The 10538-nt window shown below is 39.0% G+C and overlaps 2 protein-coding genes across 2 annotated transcripts; both read left to right on the top strand.

The window, feature by feature from the left end:
• Positions 1-1242: 1242 nt before the first annotated feature.
• On the top strand, positions 1243-5118 carry LOC142225231 (uncharacterized). The gene has a single exon (XM_075295007.1). It carries the CDS (start codon positions 1243-1245, stop codon positions 5116-5118), a length of 3876 nt encoding a protein of 1291 aa, XP_075151122.1.
• Positions 5119-5508: 390 nt separating this feature from the next.
• On the top strand, positions 5509-6462 carry LOC142225230 (uncharacterized). The gene has a single exon (XM_075295006.1). The coding sequence runs from the start codon at positions 5509-5511 to the stop codon at positions 6460-6462; it is 954 nt and encodes a 317-aa protein (XP_075151121.1).
• The last annotated feature ends 4076 nt before the right edge of the window (positions 6463-10538 follow it).

Genomic DNA, 10538 nt, shown 5'->3' with positions numbered 1-10538 from the left:
TTGTTTCCGATCGATTGTGTGAAAATCATACTGCCGTTTTGCAGTCAATCACGGTTTCAGTGTGTGTTTAGTTCATGATCTGGCAACTCTACCTGCATATCCCCCACTATATCTCAGTGCCTTGTGAATAGTTGTTGTGGTGTTCGGCCTGGGATATTGAGACTTTCTGCATTTACTTTTTTGTTAATAACACTACAACAATAAAGTGGAAAGTTCACACGTCTTCATACGTATAAAATATATTCTCCCAAGGTAGGTGATGTTTTATCTTCTGCTGTGCCTTATATGAATCACGCCTATTAAACTCTATTTATATTCTCCTATTGCTCTTTTGTTTCATACTGGTAAGAGTGATAAACAAGAGTGCGTATAATCTCTTGTTATGCATAATTAATGGTGGTGGAAGAGACATAAGAAGAGAACGTGTGCGGAATTATCTCTTATTTTTTTCTCTCTTGTGGATCGCATTGATGAAATTAATCATACATAAGAGTGGTAATTTAATAGGCGTGTTTTCACTAATAATCATCTATTTATGTGAGGAGATCTTGTAGGAATATTTGGGATGAAATTTCCAAGGGTTGTCGTATATTCGATGGAGTTTTAATAGTTTAAGAGTGTGTATATTGGTATTGATATTGTCACTGATATTGATATTTTCTATCCGTTCAGTTTTTATTTGGAATTAATATTCGAAAGGAGACTTGTAATATCAAGAGGTTTCGCATAGCTTAAATATTCGAATAGAATATTATTGCCCATATGTATCGTGGGAATTTACGTGGTGATAATTGGCTCATTGTTTTTCAAAGATTTTTGTATATGGGTGTATATTAAAGTCAAAAATCACCTATACTTATCCATATCAGTTATTTTTTTCCTTTCTTCGCTTTAATAACGGAAGTAATTCATTCATTGAATTTGTTGAATTTCCAATCACGTAAATAATATCAATCAACAAAATAAATAAATATATAAGTAAATAAATAAATTTAGTTAATTCTTATCTTTTGTGATTTTTTTTTATATAAACCCCAATCAATTAAAAAAAATATAAGAAAAAGAAAATCATTAGATAGATAAACAAATTCAGTTATTTTCTCAATTGAATATAATATATATATATATATATACTTTTTATTGCAATTAAATTTTATTGGGCGAATTTTGTTATCACCTTTCCTGTGTTCAAGAATACGTTTTTATTTATATATACGAATTTGAATTGTTACCACACGGAAAATGGCTAATAGGACCCAGTTACGTAGATTCAATAAATTTGCTGAAATGTTTTTAAATTTTGAAAAGGAATACAATGACTTGTCCGAAGGTAGCCACACTATGTTTACTATTGATTTACACAAGGAGGAGTTCAAGGGTCTTTGGACCAAAGTTAAAGATGCCTATGAAAAGCTTACCCTTGATCATGACCTTTCTGAAGAGGAGGAAAAGGGATCCTCGGACCTATTTAGGCAATGTAGACAGGCATATATTACATGTGCTGCTCAAATGGGCGCGTTATCCCAGACGTTTACGAACCAATCTCTTTTCACATCTACGGTTCTCGGCCCTAGTCAGGGTCAACAACATTTGAGGGAAGACAGATTTTCGGAGCCACGTTTGCGTCTGCCTCCATGCACAACTGAGATTTTTCGAGGAGACTACATCGCATGGCCGTCCTTTAGGGACATGTTTAAGGCCGTATACATTGATTGCATGTCTATATCTCCGGTTGAGAAACTGTTTTATTTGCGACAGACAACCCAAGGGGAGGCGTTAGAAATAGTTAAGAAATCACCCTTAACAAATGAGGGTTTTGAGACGGCCTGGGCTAACCTCAGAGATAGGTATGAGAACAAACGCGTTCTTGTCAATAGTCAGTTGAAGATTTTGTTCAATCTGTCTCCGGTGAAATCTGAAGCAGCACTCGAAATAAAACGACTTCAGAGGGAAATTAATAATGTCATGAATGCCTTAAGATCGCATAATATTGATATTGGTTCCTGGGACCCAATTTTTGTGTTTTTGTGTTCCACAAAATTACCAGTAGACACTTTGTCTTTATGGGAACATTCTGTAAAGGACAAGACAGAAATTTCAAAGTGGTCGGATTTGGATGACTTTCTAACAGCTCGTTTTCAGTCCCTTGAGACTGTTTTTGATCTTACGCGTGTGACCAACGTAGAAGATGTCGCACAAAACCCTAGATTTGCTAGAAAGGTTAAGGCATATTCGGGCAAGGTTAACAAAATAACGTGTCACGTTTGTAGCCAGGATCACTACTTGAAGACGTGCTCTAAGTTTTTAGAGATGAGCCCGGCGGACCGCTTTCTAGCTGTTAAAAGATGTAATTTGTGTATCAATTGTTTTAGTCCGAATCATAGGCTCAACCAATGTATGAATCGACTTAGCTGTTCCAAGTGTGGTTCGAAACATAATACATTATTGCATAGACAGTCGGATTCCCAGATTAGCTCACATGTGGGCGAGGATTCGAGTAATAGGCCAAGTACTAGCCAGGAAATGGGGCAGAATACCGAAGGGGGTGGTCAACACATTCAAAATTGCTTTGTTACCACTCGCAGACAAGTGCTTTTAGGTACAGCTTTGGTTAATGTGGAGGCAAATGGAGTTATTTATACGGCAAGAGCCTTGATTGATTCAGGCTCGCAAGCAACCATTATATCCGAAAAATTAAGGAATCGTATAGGGTTGCCAGCCAACAAGATAAATGCTTTTATAACAGGACTAAACAACTCGGTTTCGGGGTCTGCTCAGATGCAGTGCAAATTCACCCTGGGTTCACCTATTGATAGAACGGTCCAACTGGAGGTATCTGCTCTGGTTTTACCACATTTAACCGGTAAAATCCCGAGTTACACGGTGGATCTTCCAAATAGGACAGCTATTGACGGGCTACATCTTGCCGACCCATATTTTGCTAAAAGTGACAATGTCGACATTCTTCTAGGAGGAGACATTTATCCTCAGATTCTTCTGGATGGAGTCCGTCGGGATGTTTTGGGGTCTCTCGTTGCCCAGAGTACAATATTTGGATGGGTTTTGACAGGGCCATTGGTTGAAGGCGGGGATTGTCAGAGTACCATTTTCACCACCTGCGTTTCTTTTTGTACTAGTGTAAATCTAGATAAGCAGTTGGAAAAGTTTTGGAATTTGGAGGAACCTCCAATGGCATCGCGGGTCACAGCAGAAGATGAATATTGTGAAGATTACTACGTTAGGACAACTAAACGCTTACCGAACGGCCGTTATGTTGTGTCACTTCCGTTTAAGCCATACAGCAATCATGGTCAAGTGTTAGGAGTATCGAAGTGGAAGGCATGTCGTCAATTTTTTCGTAACGAGACATCGCTACTTAAACGACCGGCATTGAAGAAAATTTACGATGAGGTATTAGGTGAATATGCACTTCTTGGTCATATGGTTGAGGTCAAGCAGCAGTCGGATTCGGATACATCATTTTACTTACCTCATCATGCCGTTTTTAAACCCCAAAGTACTTCGACTAAAGTAAGAGTAGTGTTCAATGCCTCTTGCCCGTCCTCAAGTGGTCTTAGTCTGAATGACGTCCTATACCCTGGGCCGGTTTTGCAAAATGATTTGATGCTTCTAATTACGCGATGGAGATTTTATCGGTACGTATTCAATGGAGATATCGAAAAAATGTATCGACAGATATATGTTGAAGATGGCGATACATGTTTCCAGCGTATTGTTTTTCGCGAAAATTCCCATGCAGACTTGAGAGAATTTGAGTTGAAGACTGTCACATTTGGTGTGAACTGCGCGCCATTTTTAGCTATTAGGACGTTATTACAATTGGCTTCAGATGTTGAGAAAGAGCTTCCATACGCTGCCAGGATACTACGTGAAATGATGTATGTTGATGATGCCCTGGCGGGAGCACATGAGATAGATGTGGCAGTTAAGGCACGTGATCAATTGATTAGAGCACTGTCCTCTGCTGGATTTTCAATGCGAAAATGGACAGCGAATGACGATAAGATTTTGGACGGTTTACCGGCAGCACATCTTCTCAACGAAAAGTTTCTTGAGATTGAGGATGAGAGCAAAGCGAAAACATTAGGTGTACGGTGGAACGCTAAAGGGGACTATTTCTATTTTGCGGTGAAACCCATTGAAATAAAAACGGCCTTTACAAAGAGGGAAGTCTTATCGATAATAGCGAGTTTGTTTGATCCGGCTGGGTGGTTGGGTCCAACCATCGTGATAGCCAAAATATTGATGCAACAAATTTGGAGTGAGAAGACAGGATGGGATGACAACTTATCGGAAATCAGTCATAAACAATGGAGTCTATTTATTCATAATTATAATTTTCTGAATAACATACAGCTACCACGATGGATTGGTTTTGAGACAAATTCCTTTTGCGAGGTTCATGGATTCGCGGATGCTTCCGAAAAGGCATATGGGGCCTGCGTTTATGTCCGTATAAAATCTCGCGATGGGGGTATCCAAACGCACTTACTATTGGCTAAGTCCAGAGTTGCCCCTTTAAGAACAATCACGCTACCCCGATTAGAGCTGTGCGGGGCTGTTTTATTGGCTGACTTGATGAGTGCTGTTAAGACGGATTTACGGTTGGAGAAAAAGAAAACACGTTTGTTTTGTTGGAGTGATTCTGAAATAGTTCTTGCTTGGCTTCAGAAGCCTTCATCATCATGGGCGACTTTTGTTGGTAACAGGGTCGCCAAAATTACTAGAAATATAGCAAAGGAGAATTGGAGACACGTTAGGTCCGAAGACAACCCAGCCGATATAATTAGCCGAGGGGCCACGCCACAAGAATTGTATGAGAATGTGTTATGGTGGCATGGGCCGATTTGGCTTCGATCTGATGACGAGTGGTGGCGGGGTTCTTCGAAGAATTATCACACAGAGGAAGAGGGTCGTAAGGTGCAGGTCAATTTTGCGTATATTAAGGATTTTGACGATATTCTTGATAGATTTTCTTGCTATTCAAGAGCGCTACGTATTATGGCATATGTTTACCGGTTTATTAATGCGACAAAGGGGAGAAAAAAGGCACACGCAGAAGTACGAATTTCTTCCACGGAATTACAAGGCGTATAAGAACGGTTAGTTGTTATTTCGCAAAAGGCATATTACCCAAAGGAATATTATATGTTATCGAAGGGTGAAACTGTTTCCAGAAATAGTCCATTACTTAGTTTAAGTCCCTTTATTGACGGGAATGGATTGCTAAGAGTAGGTGGACGGTTAGAAAATGCTAGGCATTTACGCTTTAGTGAGAGACATCCTTTAGTTTTACCGAATAATTGCAGATTCTCGAGGCTCTTAGTGGGTTTTGTTCACGCAGTTACGCTGCATGGAGGAAACCAATTAATGATGAAGGTGATAAGATCGGAGTTTTGGATTCCTCGGGTGAGAAGTTTAATAAAGGCAGTGATTGGCCGTTGCAGGATATGCACGATTTTTGCGAAGGAGTCACGTAGCCAGATTATGGCGCCTTTGCCGCTATCAAGGACAATACTTGACAGACCTTTCACACGGACAGGAGTAGATTTTGCTGGACCGTATGACATAAAAAATTATACGGGGAGGGCTTGTTTGATTACTAAAGGTTATGTCTGTCTTTTCATATGTTTTGCAACGCGAGCGATTCATTTGGAAGCTGTGAGTGATCTGTCGACCGTTACTTTCATGGCTGCGTTTGCAAGGTTTATCGCTCGTAGGGGATGCCCTAAGGATATGTTTTCCGACAACGGTACAAACTTTGTTGGGGCCTCCAAAGCACTTAGATTAGAATGTCGTACTTTTCTGCGGAACACAGCCTCTGAGATTACTCGCACTCATAGCCATTATGGGCTTAATTGGCATTTTAATCCTGCGGGCGCCCCGCATATGGGAGGGCTTTGGGAAGCCGGAATCAAGTCCTTTAAGCATCATTTTAAGAGAATTGCTTCGAATTTAAAGTACACATTCGAAGAATTTTCCACGCTTTTGGCACGCATAGAATCGTGTCTGAACTCAAGACCTCTCTGTCCCTTGTCAGACGATGCCTCATGTCTGGATGCCTTGACACCCGGTCATTTTTTAGTGGGTGGCCCTATATTATTTCCACCTGAGCCAGTTATCGGCGAAGAACCAGTTTCCATAATAAACCGTTGGCAGAGAGTAAAGGCCCTCAACCAAAGATTATGCATCCGATGGAAAGAGGAGTATTTAAAGGAAATGATGAGACGATATAAATGGCAGACTCAAGAAGAGAACTTGAAAGTTAATGATATGGTTATTATTAAAGAAGACAACTTACCACCAAACGCTTGGAGGTTGGGTAGAATTATCAAAGTTTTGCCTGGGGAGGATCAGCAGGTTAGAGTTGCAGAGATCCGGACTGAACGGGGTCCTATTGTCCGGCCTATTGTTAAACTAGTGGTTTTGCCAACAAACTAACAATGAATATTCTTTTATGTTAATTTTTTTATTTCTTCAGAATCATGGTTAAAGCAAAAAATTACAGACCCGAGAATCGTGTTGGAAAGCCTAGAATGGTGTGCCGGGTTTGCTTAAAAGATCACCCTCTACGTTTTTGCCGCAAATTCTTAAGCATGGACTATTCTGAAAGAATGCACACTGTTTCGTTGTACAGACACTGCGCTGGATGTTTGGCCCATGATCACACTTGGCGCATTTGTAAGAGTCAAGGGCGATGTAAGAAATGTGGGGATATGCACCATACCCTACTTCATAAGCCTGGACCATGTTCGTCCAGGGGAAGGTTGGCTAAACGGTTAGGACCTAGATCGTCCGAGCCAAAAGTCGAAACCAGCTCATCCAGATCTTCTTCCACGGGGCCTCGTGCGTCCTCAAGTGGAAATAAAAGGCCTCGTTCGCCTAGATATGGAAATAATGATACCGTGTTCTCCAAAGCGGTTGTTCCACGTTCCTCCAAAGCTTGTAGCTCCCATAGAAGGAGAAGTGGAGGAGAAGACTCATTGTTATCATGCTATCGCATTGTTGAGACGGTTACTTTGAGGCCAACTGCAATTGTAAAAATTATTTGCGGAGAACGTATTTTTCGTGAGAGAGTTCTGATTGATCCGAATGCAGAGGGGTCAATTATAGATGAGAGTTTGGCACGTAGGATGAGTAAGAAGACGATTAGAGTTGGATCCAAAATGAAGTGTTTATTGCAGCTCCGGGGAAATAGTGCCACGAAAGAATCTGTGGAAGTATATGCAGAAATTCGCCGAAAATATTCTATAGTGACTCCGAGTAAATCCGTGGATGCTCGGGTCGCAGAAGAATTCCCAGGACTTCAACTTGCAGATCCTCGATTTTATGTCTCATCTTCTTTGGGACTCTCTTTAGGAAGTGACGTCTATTCAAAAATTATTCGGAATGGTTTGAGTGGAGGGTCACTTGGTAAGCCTCTTGCACAATTCACTATATTTGGATATATAATAACAGGAGCTTGTGCACTTTAAATGTATTACATTATGATTCATTTTGTTTTAACCATGAAATTTTGAAATTTGGAGTAATTTTACAGTCCTCGATTTTATTGTTAATGGAAATAATTTTTATCAAGTTTACTGAATTACGTGCTTTCGGAATCTTTTTGGATGTGTCGAGGAACCTTTGTTGGATTGCAGGATCCTGCAAATGGGCCGGGATGTTCGGAGAACGCCATCTAGGGAGTCTAGGAAGTTGGAGTGGAATCTTAAGGCTTGATTCGTGAACTTCTCTAATATGGCTACTCCCGCGGATGTATGGGATATTTTGTTTACTAGTTGTTTTGTTTTTTTTTTCGATAAGTTGTTTTTTTTAGTTTTGTTAACGAGCGTTCGTATTACTAGCTAAATCGATAGAAGATTGTAAAGTTAAATTCAATCAAAATAAAATTCCTGAATTTTGAAGTGAAGTGAATTGAAAAGTTATTGTTTTATTTTACGCTCTTGATTTACATCCAATTGACATTTTTGTGCTAAAGAGTGTATTTTCTGTGTGACTGTGTTTTTGGTAAGTTCCCACTTTGCTCCAACGAGGATCCCAGTGATTGCAGTCGCAATACCCAATACATTGGGATAATGAACACAGTTCTTGACCGGTATACATAGGGAAGAAATAATTACGAACCGATATGAACTTTTGTGCTGTAATTATAGAGCCAGAATTGAAATACGAGGGTATGAACACGAGTCTACCAAAAATGGCAGATTCTTTACTGTTTGTTAGATTGATAGAATTCTTGATGTTTTGGAAAATTTTGCAGAATATTCCTCTCCAACTATGAAATGCTTTATAGATTTTCTATAGAAATAACATTTTGACAAAATTTTCTACAGAAATAAAATTAAAAAAAAAAATTCTATAGAAATAACATTTTGACAAAGGTTTCTATAGAAATAAATTTTTGACAAAATTTTGTATAGAAATTATATTTTGACAAAATTTCCTAAAGACATAAAATTTTGACAAAATTTTCCATAGAAATATAAAATTTTGTCAAAATTTTCCATGGCAATAAAATTATTTTTGACTCGAGTGGCAATCGATTTTTCTGTGATTGGGGAACGGTTTATTTGGGGGCTATGTATAATATAGATCGATACGGACCCATATTGGCATGGTTGTTATCGGCCATTTACAAGCGAAATGTACAAAATTTCAACCGGATCGGATTTGCTCCTCCAAGAGGCTCCGGAGGTCAAATCTGGAGATCGGTTGATATAAGGAGTATATATAATTATGGACTAATTCTGGCATGGTTGTTAGATACCATATACTAACACCAAGTACCAAATTTCAACCGGATCGGAGGAAATTTGCTTCTCTTATAGGCTTTGCAAGCCAAATCTGGGGATCGGTTTATATAGGGGCTATATATAAATATGAACCGATGTAGACAAATTTTTGCGTGGTTATTAGAGACTATATACCAACACCATGCTCAAAATTTCAGCAGGATCGGATGAAATTTGCTTCTCTTAGAGGCTCCGTAAGCCAAATATGGGGATCGGTTTGTATGGGGGCTGTATATAATTATGGACCAATGTGGACCAATTTTTGCAAGGTTGTTAGAGACTATATACCAACACCATGTACCAAATTTCAGCCGGATCAGATGAAATTTGCTGCTCTTAGGGGCTCCGCAATCCAAATCTGGGGATCGGTTTATATGGGGGCTAGATATAATTATGGACCAATGTGGAAAAATTTTTGCATGTTTGTTAGAGACTCTATACTAGCACCTTGTACCAAATTTCAGCCAGATCGGATAAAATTTGCTTCTCTTAGAGGCTCCGCAAGCCAAATCCGGGGATCGGTTTATATGGGGGCTATATATAGTTATGGACCGATTTGGACCATGGTTGCGAGAGACCATATATTAACACCATGTACCAAATTTCAACCGGATCGGATTTTGCTCCTTCAACAGGCTCCGCAAGCCAAAACTGGGGGTCCGTTTATATGGGGGCTATACGTAAGAACCGATATGGCTCATTTGCAATACCATATGACCGACATCAATAACAACTACTAGTGCCAAGTTTCAAGTCGATAGCTTTTTTCGTTCGGAAGTTATCGTGATTTCAACTGACGGACGGACATGCTTAGATCGACTCAGAATTTCACCACGACCCAGAATACTCGTATATATACTTTATGGGGTCTTAGAGTAATATTTCGATGTGTTACAAACGGAATGACAAAGTTAATATACCCCCATCCAATGGTGGAGGGTATATCAAAAATAATTTATGAGTACGTGGTTGCGTATATTTTTTCTTTATCGAGAATATTGTTACACATACGCACCCATTGATATCTCATATCACGGTGGTTAATACAGAATAATGAAAATTTTATTTACAATTATGTTACCTATTACCCTTTTTAAGTACACATAAATAGGAGCAAAAATAGTTTCCTATATTTTATTGGCGTTAAAAATTGTGTCCAAATCGGTTTATATGAATTTATAAGAACCATTTGTTGTTTGAGGAATCATAAACATCTTTTGTAAGTGCAGGAAAATGATGAAATAACGCCTTGATCTGAAATCTAAAATGAAACCTAAAATGAATTTCCATTCCAATTATTTTTTGAATGACTACGAGAAGTAAAATCTGGAAATTTTGCATTCAGTTTCAAGCAATTTTCATGATCAGTGCGCCTTCTATACCCCACAATAAGTGAAATCGGTCTATATGAAGGCCTTATCAAATGGACCGATAAAACTAAATCATATACACTTTGTTATGGGTCTAAAATGCCAGTATTTTTTCAATTTGTGGCAAATCGGTTAAAAACTTCAATTTCTAGAAACCCTAGGAGTTAAATCGGGAGTCCGGTGTAATGGGGGCTATACCAAAACATGGAAGGATACACACAGTATTCAGCACATTTAATTGTAGTTCTAGAATATCTCTTCTAGATAATCTCTTGATTTCCAATTTCAGGCAAATTGGGTAAAAACTACGGATTCTAGAAGTACAAGAAGTAAAATCGGGAGATCGGTCTAT

Source organism: Haematobia irritans, chromosome 2, assembly GCF_050003625.1.
Source record: "Haematobia irritans isolate KBUSLIRL chromosome 2, ASM5000362v1, whole genome shotgun sequence".
NCBI classification, from domain to species: Eukaryota; Metazoa; Arthropoda; class Insecta; order Diptera; family Muscidae; genus Haematobia; species Haematobia irritans.
This window is presented reverse-complemented; position numbering and strand designations above follow the sequence as displayed.

Coding starts and splice junctions, on each gene's coding strand:
- LOC142225231 (XM_075295007.1), top strand. CDS start 1,243: ATGGCTAATAGGACCCAGTTACGTAGATTCAATAAATTTGCTGAAATG.
- LOC142225230 (XM_075295006.1), top strand. CDS start 5,509: ATGGCGCCTTTGCCGCTATCAAGGACAATACTTGACAGACCTTTCACA.